This window comes from Linepithema humile, chromosome 7, assembly GCF_040581485.1.
Source record: "Linepithema humile isolate Giens D197 chromosome 7, Lhum_UNIL_v1.0, whole genome shotgun sequence".
In the NCBI taxonomy this organism is placed as follows: domain Eukaryota; kingdom Metazoa; phylum Arthropoda; class Insecta; order Hymenoptera; family Formicidae; genus Linepithema; species Linepithema humile.
The window spans coordinates 12395175-12411142 of record NC_090134.1 but is presented as its reverse complement, the minus strand read 5'-3'; the positions used below and the strand labels follow the sequence as shown (position 1 = coordinate 12411142).

At 44.0% G+C, this 15968-nt stretch overlaps 1 protein-coding gene across 1 annotated transcript; it reads right to left on the bottom strand.

Annotated features, from left to right (window-relative positions):
- Positions 1–9404: 9404 nt before the first annotated feature.
- Positions 9405–10403, bottom strand: LOC137001091 (uncharacterized). Its single transcript, XM_067359156.1, has one exon. It carries the CDS (start codon positions 10401–10403, stop codon positions 9405–9407), a length of 999 nt encoding a protein of 332 aa, XP_067215257.1.
- Positions 10404–15968: the final 5565 nt, after the last annotated feature.

Genomic DNA, 15968 nt, shown 5'->3' with positions numbered 1-15968 from the left:
TTAGTTGAGCGGGTTAATCGCTTTTTAAGTCTACTTTGGCTAAGCTTTCGGATGACCTAACGGATTGGAAAAATGTTTTGGGTAAAGCACAATACGTTATTAATAACACTTTAAATAAAGCGGTCGGATCGACACCGAGTAAAATTTTTTTGGGTTTCGAACAGAATCGAATGACTGATGAGCAGCTACGCGATTTTATTGATAAATTACGTGATATAGATCGCGATGTTGAAGCTGAAAGGCGAGAGTCTCAAGATCTTGCACGAATAGTGGATCAACAATTGCAGGCATATAATAAAAAGAAATACGATGAACGGCATCGGAAGTGTACTAAGTACAATGTCGAAGATTTGGTTTTAATTCGGTCTTTACAACATAAGCCGGGAATAAATCAAAAGCTTGCGCCGAAGTATAAAGGACCTTATAAAATCAAAGCAATTCTTAAAAAGAATAGGTTTGTTGTTACAGATATTCCGGGATATAATTTAACATCTAAACCATTCAACACGATCCTTTCGGCGGATAAAATAAAACCGTGGATTAGAGTAAAAAAAGAAGACAATAAAGAAGCCAGTATTGACTCAAATATCGCATCGAATGACTTTTCGAATGAGTAAATAAAACAATGTATATACACTGCCGGCCAAAAGTTTGGATACACCATTGAAAAACCAGATATTATTGAAACAAAAACTTTTATTAATATAATTTTTGCTTAAATAATTAAATAATAATACAAAAACTATAGATAATTAAAAAAAAAAAAAAAAAAATAAGTTGAATTTAAAGAATTTCTGAGACAAAATTTTTAAACTGTCTTTTCATCAAAAAAAACACCTTTCTTTTTTATGACTGCTTCCACAAGTCGAGGCATCCTTTTTACTAATTTATTTATTGTATCTCGTTCTATGAAAGACCAAGCATTTTGTAATTGTCGCCATAGCTCCCCAGCAGATGATGGACAGGAGATTCTAATTTTTCTGTCAAGCTCTTCCCATAGAAGTTCTATTGGGTTCAGATCGGGCGATTAAGGTGGCCAGACCATATTAACGATAACGCCATTAGCTTCTTTATTCTCTAAATACTTTCGGCAGAGGCGGGAACTGTGCTTAGGATCATTGTCTTGTTGTAAAATAAAGCCACGGCCAATTAGTCTGACACCGGAAGGTATTGCATTTCGAATGAGAATATTTTTATAGTTCTCTTTCCTCATAATACCATCAACTTTTATAAAATCTCCAATGCCATAGTCACAAAAGCAACCCCATACCTTTATAGAACCACTCCCCATGTTTTACCGTAGGCACAATGCACTGCGGCGTCATTTTTTCAGAAGTGTTTCTTCTTACAAAAATTCGTCTACAAGATTTCAAAGATTTCAAACTTGGATTTGTCAGTCCAAAGTACCTGTTTCCACTGCTCTATCGTCCAGTTTCGATGTTGGAGAGCCCATTCAAGTCGTTTCTTCTTATTTATTGGACGGAGCAAAGGTTTTTTTATTGCAACACATCCTTTTAGACCGGCAATTCTTAAACGTCTCTTCACAGTTGTAAGCGATACTGGATTTTTTCGAGTTCTATTGATGTCTGCGCGGATTTCCGGTGCTGTTAAGCGTCTATTTCTCTTGCTAATAACTACTATCAGACAAATTGATTTTTTTCATATAAATTAAGATTTAACTAACTAATAAAAAACAAAAAAGTTTATTAGAAAGCGGTGGAATCTTGCTAAATAAAAATGAATGGTGTACAGGCAAGTGTATCCAAACTTTTGGCCGGCAGTGTATATATATAGTATTACGCTAGGAGAGTTTATATTAAAAGAAGATTTGTAATTATTAATTGGATACTCAGTTTTAAGCCAGTTCGAGGACGAACTGTATTGTCAGAATGGCCGAAACTGTAAGAAACTCACGAGATAATATTATAATAAACTCACGAGATAAATAGGTCTCGGTCGATATTGATAATAGCGAGTAATGCTTATTGTATAAGAGGGCACTAATCCTTGTAAAAATTGCTGGCGAGAGCTGATTGGTCGGATAGCGCGAGAGAGCCCTTTGGAGGGAAGAGAGGAGAGGACAACAAAAGAGCTGGACAACGGTTTCTCGCGGCAGTTTGCCTTCCGAAAGTTGAAAGAGAAAAGAGCACATTTGTAAAGGAAAAGAAAGGGACGAAGACGAGGAGAGAAAGAATTCCAGGAAAAGTGAGAAGGATTAGCTAAACGATTAAAGAGACGTAGACACGGAAAATTGGGAAAGAGGAACCATAAAAATATAATCGCAAGGAAAGGAGCCGGTTACTGCCCGACTGTGAGCTAAGTGTGATCTTCTATTATATTACGATATTCCTTGAATATACGAATTATTCGCGAGATCAACTTTCGTCAGACTTTTGAGTGAAAAGAAATAAAGAAAAAGATTTGAACAGTTAATTATAATATTCAAGGGCATTATTTGATTCTAATTACAGCCAGCTCTTCTATCCTTAATTTCTTTCAAGAATCTAATTCTAACGACCTCTCTGACGTGATTTTTATAACATTAAAGATACGCAAAGCTTACAAATGTGAAAAGAATTCCAGACATAACATTGGTGTGACCAAAAACAAAAATCACATTATCAGGAGACGCGGTAGTGTCTCCGGCCAAGTTTAAAAAACGACGCTACTAAGTCAGGAAAAGAGTCTCTGGCAAAGTTCAGAAAATGACACTACTTAATCTCTTATCCTGCGCGCACAAAGTCGACTTTTCGGGGGTTTGTAGCAACTAAAATATAAAAAATTTTATAAAAACACATAGTATATCTTTAAAGGCGGCATCGCCAGGACTAATTTGAACAAAAAAAATTAAAATTGGTCCAGCCGTTCCAGAGATACAAACGGTCAAAAAGTGATGTTGGTAATGCAAAAATTAAGAAACGTCGTCTCCTTATTCTTCTCCTCTGTCCGCAGGGGCAGATGAAGAATTTACGGGGCCCAGGGTATCATCATTATCATCAAAATTTACGAGAATTTTTCGCACCAGGTGCCAAGAGTCGACGATTTCGACTTCCCCGAGTTGTGCTACGGGAATTCCTCGCACCAGGTATCAAGGGTCGACGAATTCGACTTTCGCGAGTTGCGCTACGAGAACTTTTCGCACCTGGTGCCAAGGGTCGTCGAATTCGATTTCCCCGAGTTGCGCTACGGGAATTCCTCACACCAGGTGTCAAAGGTCAACGAATTCGACTTTTGCGAGTTGCGCTACAGGAATTTTTCGCACTAGGTGCAAAGGGTCGACGAATTCGACTTCCCCGATTTGCGCTACGGGAATTCCTCGCACCAGGTGTCAAGGGTCGACAAATTCGACTTTCGCGAGTTGCGCTACGGAAATTTTTTGCACCAGGTGCCAAGGGTCGACAAATTTGATTTTCGGGAGTTGCGCTATGGGAATTCCTCGCACCAGGTCCCAAGAGTCGACGAATTCGAGTACCCCGAGTTGCGCTACGTGCATTTCTTGCACCAGAGTAGTTATACTATGGGAGATCTGACTCTGGCATCTGAGGGGGTGCGCGGGTGAAGGGGGAAGAAGTTGAGGGGGAGGGGGTAATTTTGGAGGAGAGGGGGTAATGACGTCACCGTTCTGGAGGAGAGGGGGTAATTTTGGAGTGGAGGGAGTGACGAGGGAGGTGCGGGGGAGAAAGGAAGGTATCAGATTACATCAATTCCCGGAAGAGATAAGATAAAGATTGTTTATATAAGATAAGGATTGTTTATACAAACATGAGTCATTGAGAGATCAGAATTTTATATATAAGATAAGGACTGTTTATATAATAATGTTTATGTTAAAATGTTTATATAAAAATGATTTATAGTTCTAAGAACTATTTACAAAGGCGTCATTGTTTAAATTTTTTAGAATTTTCATGCAGGTTTACCTAAGAGACGCCATTTTGCATCAAATAATGATGTCATTGCTATTTTTAGGCTGCCCTTTAGAGCGCCAGATTTCAGATAAGGATTGTTTATATAAAAATGATTTATAGTTCTAAGAATAATTATAATGGCGTTATAGCTATTTTTAGGCCGCTCTTAGAGCGCCAGATTTAAGATAAGGACTGTTTATATAATAATGTTTATGTTAAAATGTTTATATAAAAGTGATTTATAGTTCTAAGAACTATTATAATGACGTCATCGCTATTTTTAGAACCTTTGCAGGCATTTGCAGGTTCGTGCAGGTTTATAGATTACGTCATTGCAATGTTTATACAATAAGGGTATATAAGGCCCGCGGAAAAATTACGAGTTTTCAAAGTCATTCGCAGGTTCGTGCAGGTTTTTTCTCCACATCAAAGGGCAGCGCTATTTTAGGCAGCGCTATTTTTAAAACAGACAAGTGGAGGGGATAATAAGGAATGTATATACAAATATTAGGCAGCGCTATTTTATACAGCGCTATTTTTAGAATAGACAAGTGGAGGGGGTGTTAAGGATTGTTTATACAATAAGGTTATATAAGGCTCGCGAAGAACGAGTGGTATAACAGTCGAAATGTTCATCGCACTCTCAGATGAACGCGATATTCTCAATTTAACAGCTGCGGAGTTAGAATTTGTGCCGAAGGTAATTTTATTAAACAAGTTTGCTCGGTTCGTGGACCAAGTGTGGGAGAAACTTCCGGAACACGTAAGAGTGGACCCAGAAGTGCAGGGGTACCGTCGGTGCAAGAAACATCACAATCAGCCGTGGCAGCGCGACCACATCGACGGGCCCGCGCCATATATTAAAGATTGCACTCTGTGCGAATTAGGTAAGAAAAATATCTCTAAAAATAGAAAGTGAGAAATATTCAGCGAGTAGATATTTAGATGTATTGTAAAATGTTTCAGAATCTCCACGATGCGACAGCCGAGGAGTCTCGTTGAACTCACAAGAAAGGTCATAAACCAGAACGTTGCAAGCAGATACCTATTGAGCGATCTACCGCTTCCGGAGAAGTATATTCGGCAATTGTATCAGACGTATGGTCGGGATCGCTTCGAAAAATTGTTACCAAAGTGTAAGACGCAAGCCGAGTACTTAGGTATCATACAGTTGATGTGTTGTGTCAATGCCGACGAAATGTCGGAAATGCTTGTATGCGAATATTGAAATAAAAAAATTTTATATTTAAAATGTAAGTTTTTTTATCATTATCATCCCGCTGTAGAATATAAGAGAACGCGTCGATTGTACCGATTTATCGCGCGTCAAGTTACAGCGATCACATCTAACACTCTTTACAATTCATTTAAACAAATGTTTTCGGTATATAATTTCTTAACTATTCTTTTTTATTATGTTTTTTAAATCTGAATCTGTATTCTGTCTATAGTATAAACTTATTTCTAATGATATTTTTAGGATGAGAGGAAAAATAAGGAGGAAAAAAATAATAAAATTTAAATTAACTGTCTATAGTATAAACTTATTTCTAACTTAAATATGGGAGAAAGATTAAAAAGCGCTATATTTTATAACAAAATTTATTTGGAATATATTGTTAAATTAACTGTCTATAGTATTTTGGGATATCTATGGGAATGGTGGTGAGTGATCGTACACTAAATAAATTGAAATCGAGTGCGTGAACTGTCTGTTTAATATAAAACTTATCAGCAAACTGCCCGAGTTACAAGTATATACGCGACTCTATCTTTTCCTCTTACTCGGCCGAAGCGCGAGATCGTTCTGCCTCGCCTTATATCTTTCGTTCGACCGTGGGGGGCCCGTGTCCTTCGTGAAATTTGAAAACATGTTTATTCGTTACTTCTCTGTTACCTGTGTACGTACGTACATATTTGTCTCTTTCTCCGTCTTCTTGTTATTATTCTCGCGTTTTCAGTTGGGCATGTGGCGAACGGTCGCCACAGGACCCCCCTGCCAGTGATGTACATCCCGATATTATGCTATTATCTCGCAATCGCGCTAAGAGTATTCGAAGAAATACCTCATGAATTATACTTATAAATAATATGCAGTCCGCCATAAATGAATAAATAATAACGAGTACTAATACATTGATTAAACCAGCTCGCTGCGTTTGCGCCAGGCTATTACCGAAAAAGAAAAAAATCGTCTAATTAAAGAGAAGTAAATTAAAATAAAATACGGAAATTATATACACAGTGTAGCGATAATTATTTACGGTGCTACTACGCGTCTCGGGTCTTATATCTTTATATATTTAACATTTGTCACATAGAAAAGATATCCATTACATAAAATTTAAAAAAAAATCTTGCTATCTGAGGCCTGCCTGGAAACGATCCGGGAAACGAACCCTTCTGCCGGCTCTCGTCACCGCTCCCGCTCGTTCCACAGGAATTGGCGCGCTCTCGCCTTGCCGTCGGTCACGGTCCCGTGCGTTATTGTCTCGGCCGCTCGGTTGTGTTTCTGCTGGATTTGTTTCCCCAGCATCTGTTAACATTTCTGAAAGCAAATATGCTGGTTTAATACGATCTATCGAGACCGTTACATTTTTTTCCTGTACGCGTATGACAAAATCCTTGTCACCGCGTCTCACAACCGTGAACGGGCCGTCGTAAGGCGGCTGCAACATCGCTCTTGGACCATCATGCCGTACAAATACATGACTGGTTGTCTCCAGATCTTGGAACACGAATGGGCGCCGTTCTCCATGGCGCGTCCCCTTGACTGGTCGTAGATCGTCAAGGCAGCGGCGCAATTCCTTCACGAAATTCGCGCCGCCTTCCGCGTCCTCTGTTGGCCTTGGAGTTAGGAATTGTCCCGGAAGACGAAGAGTCTCTCCGTATACAATCTCCGCTGCCGTTGCTTGCAGATCTTCCCTCCAGGCCGCTCGCACACCCAGCAGAACGGTCGGCAGCACTCGGGTCCAACGGCTACCTCCGTGACATTTCACTGCCGCCTTGAGCTGACGGTGAAACCTCTCCACCATACCATTCGCTTGCGGATGGTATGCTGCCGTTCTCAGGTGCGTTGTTCCCGTCAACTCGCTCAGTTGACGGAAGAGATGCGACTCGAATTGACGACCCTGATCGGTGGTGACTCGCAGAGGTGTTCCGAATCTGCAGATCCATCCCTCGTAGAAGGCCCTGGCAACCGTCTCCGCCTCCTGGTTTTCTAGCGGAAACGCCTCCGGCCATCGTGTGAAACGGTCAACACACGTGAGGCAATATCTCTTTCCTTCAGAGATAGGCATCAAAATGATATCGAGATGGACATGTTCAAATCTCCTAGATGGTGCAGAGAATTTTCCCACGGGTGCCACGACGTGCCGCGTGACCTTGGATTGTTGGCACGGCACACATGCTCGCGCCCAATTCCGGCAATCTATGTTCATTGACGGCCAAACATATCTCTGGGATATGAGTTTGGTCGTCGCTCTTATACCTGGATGTGCCAGGTTGTGAATGCTCTCGAATGCTATTCGGCGAAAGGCCTTCGTCAGAAATGGTCTCGGCGTTGCCGTTGTTGTATCACAATATACAGTCACCCCTGCTCCAGGGACCTCTACTTCCTTCAGTCGTAGACTCGCTTCCTGGCTCAACAACGTTCTGAGCTCCTCGTCCGATCTCTGTGACTCCGCTAGAGCTATGTAATCCATGGGTGACTGCATCTCGTCAATCCTGGAAAACGCGTCGGCAACAACATTGTCGGAACCGGCAATATATCGAATATCTGTCGTAAACTGTCCTATAAAATCTAAGTGTCTAAATTGGCGCGGCGAGCACTTATCAGGTTTCTGTCGAAACGCGAAGGTCAACGGTTTGTGATCCGTATACACCGCGAAAGTTCGCGCCTCTAGCATATGTCGAAAATGCTTGATTGCGAGATATATCGCGAACAGCTCTCTATCGAATGCGCTATATTTTTCTTCGGCTGGACTTAGCTTCTTCGAGAAGAATGCCAACGGCTCCCAACCGTTGTCTCCCCTTTGTTGCAGTGCGGCTCCGACGCTGTGATCCGAGGCGTCCGCAAACACAGCCAACTCCGCGCTCATCCTTGGATGTGCTAACAAAGCGGCCCGTGCCAAGCTCTCCCTCGATAACTCAAACGCTTGCCGTGCCTGCGGCGTCCAAGGTACCGGCTCCTTTCCTTTTGCGTTATCTCGCAGTAGGTCATTAAGCGGTGCTTGCACCTCGGCAGCTCTCGGCAGGAACCTTCTATAAAAGTTCAATACTCCCAGATATCGCCGAAGATCCCTGGCTGTCGCTGGCAATTGATACTGCTGAACAGCCCGCACTCGCCCAGGCAATGGCTGAGTTCCTTCTCCGGTCACCAGGTACCCGAGGAACTCTACTTGTGGCCGCCCGAATACGCACTTAGCCGGGTTGATTACAACCCCATATTTTTTCAATCGCTTGAACAGCGCTCTCAGGTGCGTCTCGTGTTCTTCCTCCGATGACGACGCGACCAATATATCGTCAATATAAGCGAAACAAAACTCCAAGCCCTGAAGAACCTCGTCCACAAAGCGCTGAAAAGTCTGCGTGGCATTTCGCAGCCCGAATGACATGCACGGAAACTCGTACATGCCGAACGGCGTTGTTATTGCCGTCTTTGGTATGTCCTCTTCAGCTACCGGGATCTGATGATACGCCCGGGCAATGTCGTGAAGATTTTTTTTCCTTGCAGGTTCTGTGCGTAATCCTGAATGTGACGCACCGGATAGCAATCAGGGATCGTTCGAGCGTTAAGTGCCCTGTAATCTCCGCAAGGTCTCCATTCTTCGCCCTTTTTAGGTACCATGTGCAAAGGCGAGGACCAACAACTCCTGGACGGTCGCACGATTCCGAGCTCCATCATTCTCCGGAATTCCTTCTTCGCGGCCGCCAAACGCTCCGGCGCAAGCCTCCGCGGCCGACTCACCACCGGCGGACCCGGCGTTGTTTTAATAAAATGACGCGTATCGTGCTTAGTTTCGCCCGGTCGTCCTTCCGGTCTTGTCACCTCAGGATATTGCATTAATAATTCGTGGTACGGAGTTGCACCTGTCACCGTTTTAATACTCGGAGTCTCGCATCGCGAACAGCGTCCCTGCACTGTCAGGCTCGTCGTGCCGTCCACTAGTCGACCATTTCTCAAATCCACTAGCAGCCCGTAAAATGATAAAAAATCGGCTCCGATAATTGGCTTGGAGACGTCCGCCACGACAAAACGCCACGCAAAAACTCGCCGCAATCCAAAATTTAATGTCAAGGACTCCGCTCCATATGTATAAATTGCAGTTCCGTTCGCGGCCGAAAGCTCGTAGCTCGATTTCTGTCGCGGACCCCGTATCAGCCTCCTCGGATAGACGCACAGGTCGGCCCCCGTGTCAATCAAAAAATCGATTCTCGTTTCGCGATCGGTTACGAAGAGGCGGCGCGTCAGATGGCCCGAATCGCTCGTCGCCATTAACGACGGGCCCCTGCATTTCCCGCCTGCTGTTGCGCGGAGCACGGCGTCTCACAGCGTCTCGCGTCTGGTCCGAATCTCCAATGGAACCAGCACAGGCCATTTGATGTATGACCGTGACTTCGCGGTCGAGAACGCGAACGCGAACGCGAATTCGGATGCGAGCGCGAGTGCGAGCGCGAATGCCGTCGCCCGCCGCCGCGGCCCTGGTCGGGCTCACCGATTGCCTCGATGGACCTTCGTATGGCCGTCAGCTGCTCCGCCATCTCCTGCTGCAACGCCAAACGCATCTGTGCCAATTGTAGATTAAGTCTCGCCTCCAATGCCGACCCGTCGTCCTGCCCCGCGCCGCGCGAAACTGAAGGTCGCGCGGCTTCCGCGATCTGTAGCGACGGGGCACGCGTCGCCTCCACGATGGTGTCCGCTATGTCCGCCACCTGATCCAGCGAATCCTCCGCTCGCGTCACGAGATGCGGCTGAATATGAGCGGGTAGACGGCTCAGCCAAATCGTCCGCAACACCCTATCGCCGACGACGTTACCGGCAAGGCTACGAAGATGACGTAAAAATTGTGACGGCTTGCGGTCGCCGATCTCCTCGTGCTCTAGCAAGCGACGCGTCTTGTGCTCCTGCGATGAGCTGAGGCGTTTGGTTAATTCCGCTTTTAATGTCTCGTACGCGCGCTCCTCCGGCGGATTCAATATAATATCTCGAACCTCGGTGGTATAACGCGGACCGATAGCCGTCAACGCGTACCCGAATTTCGTCGAGTCGGTCGTTATCCCGGCGGCGTGGAAACTACGGTCCACGATGCTGAACCACAGCTCCGGATCCGCGGGCAAAAACTCTGGCATTCGCATGCCCACTCGACTCACCTCGGGTCCAGGCATAAAATGCCCCGGCGGCCCCAACACCGCCGGTTGCAACGCAGGCTGCCCCGCCGGCTGCGCCAGCGGCGGCACAGGCGGCTGCTCCCCGTCGTCTCGGAGGACAGGCATATCGTTGCACTCTCGAAATCACTCACCGAACACACGCCAATTCAGCGAAAAATCTTTTCTCCAAACAAAAAAAAAATATTAAAAGTCCGAAGAAAACGAATAATCGATAAAAAAAAAATAATGATCACGTCGGGGTCACCACTTTGGGATATCTATGGGAATGGTGGTGAGTGATCGTACACTAAATAAATTGAAATCGAGTGCGTGAACTGTCTGTTTAATATAAAACTTATCAGCAAACTGCCCGAGTTACAAGTATATACGCGACTCTATCTTTTCCTCTTACTCGGCCGAAGCGCGAGATCGTTCTGCCTCGCCTTATATCTTTCGTTCGACCGTGGGGGGCCCGTGTCCTTCGTGAAATTTGAAAACATGTTTATTCGTTACTTCTCTGTTACCTGTTACGTACGTACATATTTGTCTCTTTCTCCGTCTTCTTGTTATTATTCTCGCGTTTTTAGTTGGGCATGTGGCGAACGGTCGCCACAGTATAAACTTATTTCTAATGATATTTTTAGGATGAGAGGAAAAATAAGGAGGAAAAAACAAAAATAATATAATTAAAATATAAAATTTATTAATATTTTTTGGAATACAAAGAGTGTGTGTGTGTGTGTGTGTATGTGTGTAAAATAATATAGAGAAAAGATATAATAATCCGCGAGTCCATCATCTAAAACAGAAAAATTTTATTAATAATCCGAAAATATTAAGTATGATACTTATTGAATGTAATACTTACGGTTGCACATCATCGTCCGCAGAAAGCGCTTCCGCCGCCGCCTGTAATACTACCGCGGTGCGCGCCGCATCACATTCCATCTGCTGGAACTGTGTATTTAAAATTTCCAGCAGCCTTACTGCCGTCATCATGTTACCCCTTATATCCTGCCTACAAGCAAAAAAAAATAGTATAAGAATAAGAATAGTATAAGATGAAGATTAAATCTTTCATATGTAATAACAGACAGTAATACTTACATCGATGCTAGTATCACCCCGTTTCCATTTCCGTGTACATCGTAATGTACTTGGAAAGAGTACAGCACGTGTTGCTGCTGCACAAGCCTCGTCGCCTCTTCGAATTGGTGGATCGCACCGTGCAGGACGGCGATCCGGTCCGTCAGGGCCCTCATCAACTGCTCGATCTCATGTATTTCCAAACTGTATAATGCAGCCATTGCTAACGTAACACTTCCGTTAAATATCTTGCGTGAACTTGTGACCGTCCCAGCCTCCGACGCATTTTTATAGTACATCCCTTAGATGTGGTGCAAATCTATGTGACCGCTCTACGGGGGTTATCTTTTCAAACATACTCCAAATTTATAATTGTGAAACATAATTCTTCTCCCGAGTAACCGAATATCGGTCGATAGATGTTTGATAGATTTAGTATAAACTACTGCGGGATAAACAAATCTCATAAGAGATATCATAGCGACTTCATATAATGAGTTTGACACCCATGAAATTCTTCTTTCACAAGGTTGTTTTACACTCATGAAAAGTAAAAGTTAAAAGATGTATGATAAAGACGTTAAAAGACGTTGCATAGATGTTAAATTAATGTATAATATATGTTTAAAAATTGTTTCAACTGAGCCTCTAACGCCTTTCACGATTACGAGGGGGGACGGGAGGTGCTTGAGTCCGCCTTAGACGAGGCTCGACCACAGCTATCGGCTTGTGGTACACTCCGCAATCCTTACACTTCTTGTATTCGGAATTTTTTCTATTCTGATCACGCTCCATTTTCTATACTATTTTTCTCTACCGCGTGCACACTTTGAACTGATAAATTACTCTCTTCCGCACACCTTATATACAACTCGACGCAAAAACGTCAATTTCGCTGTAGTAATAAACGTTAAAATACGTTCGAGAGATGTTAAAAGTGGTTCAAGTAATGTTGAAAAGATGTACAAAAGATGTACGTAAGATGTTCAACAATACGTTAAAAGACGTTCGATTGACGTTCAAAAACGTACAATAAACGTTCAAAGACGTACAGTAGACGTTCGATAGACGTACGAGAGACGTTCGATAGATGTTCCATAGATGTTCAATAGACGTTCAAAGACGTTCGATAGGTGTTCGATAGGTGTTCGATAGACGTTCTTACAAATAATAATATATTATATCTCATGAGATAGGCGATAGGTCATATTACATGGTGGATTATGTAGCGGGTAAAAGGTGGAATAAAAGTCATACGAGTGTGATATACATCATTTTATTAGCATAAATTATAGTTGTTTTACACGTTTGTTACGCTCAAACCACCACTTGTACAATTTGCAAACATTCCGCATAGCGCAATGTCTCGTGTGATACCCACAACGCAAGGTTCCGATTACATCCAAGTTCGTCAGGCGTGCGATATCTTTGTAATCCACATCGATCGTTTCGATCTCGAAATCATCTTCCAAAATCTCGCACAGCCACTTTTTCTTTTCGAGTCCTTTTACGTATATTGGAGGCGGTTCCGTACCAATAGCATTGTTGATAAGACTTTTCATCTGACTGTACGAGATGTGTCCATCTTCCCATCGGAAGCCGTGGTGGTGTATCCGTAACCAACACACCAGCGATTTTTCCGATTTTGTCAACAAATACCACGGTACGTGTTCACGAAATACGTAATGAGATAACGTTTCGCCATCTCGAAGTACCGCTACCTCTTTCACAATAAAAATGTTGAACGCGTAACCTTGCAGATCGACGAAAATTGGTACGTCAGACATCGTCGTCGATCGTCGGAAAACTGACATGTCCGCGTACGCATCTCCAATTTATAAAAAAAATCATACGAATCTGCGCACAATGTTGTTCAGCGGTTTATATTCAACCATTCGATCGTGTATAAGGAGACAATAGGCGGTGGTGTTGGCCGGTATATTTTTCTTACAATCAAATTCTATTCGCACGTCAACGGTGGCGCTCTTGACAGAGTCGTTTTGTCGCGAACAATCTATGACTACGAACGGACCGGCTTTCGAGAATTCATCGATGTCCAAATACGTATTATCGAATCCGTAATAAGCTTTGCGGAAACGCGCATACATGTTGTACAGTATAGCGTATCGATTTCTGTCAAAATCCAAGTTCATGTCGTCGTACGGATAAAAATCTGAATTCAGATGCAGTCTCACATTGGTGAGTTTACAAGCGTCAAATTGCGTAGCGTTTTCAGACAGTACGTTTTTTCGACCGGTTTGGAGAGCAAAGATTACGTATCGCGATTTTTCCAATTGCGTCGCGGCTTTGACCGCCCAGGAATGCTTCGTTGTATTCTGCAGCAGAGGAAATTTGTACAGATCCCACGAACGGAAGCACACGCTCAGATATCTTCCGCTTTCCAAAGTTCGAAGAAGAGACAGCTTGTTGACTTCGCTCAGAGATACGTGCGGCATTCGCCACTGTATCTTGAGTAGTTCGATCGTTGGATTCGTACCGACTCGTCCAACGAGACAATTGTTATCGTTGCGCGATCGTATCAATACAAGTTCGTGACGAGCGTTGATTACAATCTGTTTGTAGTCCTCGCAGAATCCTAAAAGAGTATTGAGCGGAACCCAAAAATTAAAGTTTCCATCGAGCAATGGATTTCCATCCGGATTCCACGATGCGTATTTCAGCGTCTTGCTCTTCTCCGTCGTCAGCGATACATAGTTTTTGATCGTGCTCGTTATTCCAACGTTTCTGTTACGATCGATTTCAACTCCGTCGAGCTCGTATCGCATTTCATCAAACATGAACGCGACACAATTATTTCTCATTATACATACGTCATCTCTATTCTCATCGGCAGGAGTAACGAGTTTTCCTTCAATGTAGAGAAAACTCTCACACGGCAACGTGTACAAATCCTGTTGCTGTATAGGTATTCGTATCTCGTCGCTGTGTCCCAACGTCGTGTTAGCGTACGAATTGTACGTGTGCATCACATATTTCACGATACGCTCGTCGAAGACGGGCTCGTCAGCGATGTCGAGTATATCTATCTCTTTAATCGTTTTTCACAACGAATTCCAATGATTTTAAAAAGTTTACGTTCGTCGTACTGAGCCTCTTGAATAGCGATGTTTTCTCAATTTTCGTTGTTCTCTCAATCACTCGCTGTTCGTTCAACACGAGCATTTCCTCGCACCACGTCGCCGCAAGTGCAATCTGATGGTAATCTCCTTTCCGCGAAAATCAATCAATCGTCCGTCTTGATCCACGACGACTGATGTCGATTGATGGCGGATCGATTTTTATATCTATTTTCTGGAGGAACAGGAGGCACAATTGTCCGCAGATCGTTTGATCGTACGTCTGGTAGACTGTGCGATTGTACGTTATCGTTGTATCGGTGTCTCCGAGGTAGCGTGTAAGCTCCTTCGGCGGTTGCAAATTGCCAAAGCTGTCAAAGTATACGGCACGATCGCCTCTCTTGGCGTACGCCACCCAATGCGTACCCGGCCCGTCGACATCGTCCAAATTCACGATACCGCTCTCATTTTTATGTATCTTGTCGAGTAAAGCGTTACGCATGTAGACACCTCGGAAATACGGTATTCGCATACGCTTCGCTATTTGTAACAACTGTAGATTTGTGGTGGCACCCACGGGCATCTCTATCGTTTTTTCGACGTTTTTTTTTTTCTCTTCAATCCTTTGCCCCGCTTGTACGGAGCGAGATAAATCCCCCGTCCTTCCATAGCTTTATTGTGATGTTTCGTTTCTTCGAGTTGTCGTCGCGCGGCCTTAGAGTCATTCACCGCCTTTGCAACATTCGCTGCTCCACCGGTAAGCGAACCGATGACTCTCAAGAGCGGTAACAACGGTAACATACCACCGCGTTTCGCCACCGGAAGCGTTCTCCTCTTGGTCTTCTTCTTCTTTCTCTTTGTCATACTCATCCCCAATTTCGTCTTTGCTTTCATAGCAGCCCATACGGCGGTAGCAGCGGCCCTCTCACCGAGAGTAGCGTCTACAGCGGTGATCCGTTCCCGCGCTTTATCGGCGAGAACGCGATCGGCTGCGTGGCGGTCCGCTGATTCGCGGTTTTGCGAGTACGCGATGTCGTGATCGCGGCACGCCGCGTCCAACGGATTGATACCTCGATCCCCTCGCGCGAGTCGTTTCCGCAGACAAGTCCCCGGCCCGCAAAATTGGTAGCCGGGTATATGCAGCTCCAACGGTAGTCGATTTATCACACTGTTTAGTAAACCGGCACCCTTGTATCGTTTCATAGAGCGCGAATTCTAACGTATCGCGTGTAAATCATATTTCCAACTGAGGTGTGTTTCGACAGCGCTCACCTATAAATAGGAGGCGCGTATCGATCATTAACTAGTAGAATATCAAAGTTTGTCGGACGACGAAGTACAATGAATAACCGGGATAATAAGAAGGAACGGAAGGAGGTAAATGTCGCAAACGTGTATTGCTAATCGTGTGTTTGAAACAATATTTTTTTTTCAGGATAATGTCCGAATCATGTATGGAAATAGAGATATTTTAGATCTAGCAACAAATATCCGAGCACCGCTCTTTCCAACATCCGATGCTGTGCAC

Excerpts from the sequence above, each read along its gene's own strand:
- LOC137001091 (XM_067359156.1), bottom strand. The coding sequence starts at position 10,403 with ATGCCTGTCCTCCGAGACGACGGGGAGCAGCCGCCTGTGCCGCCGCTG.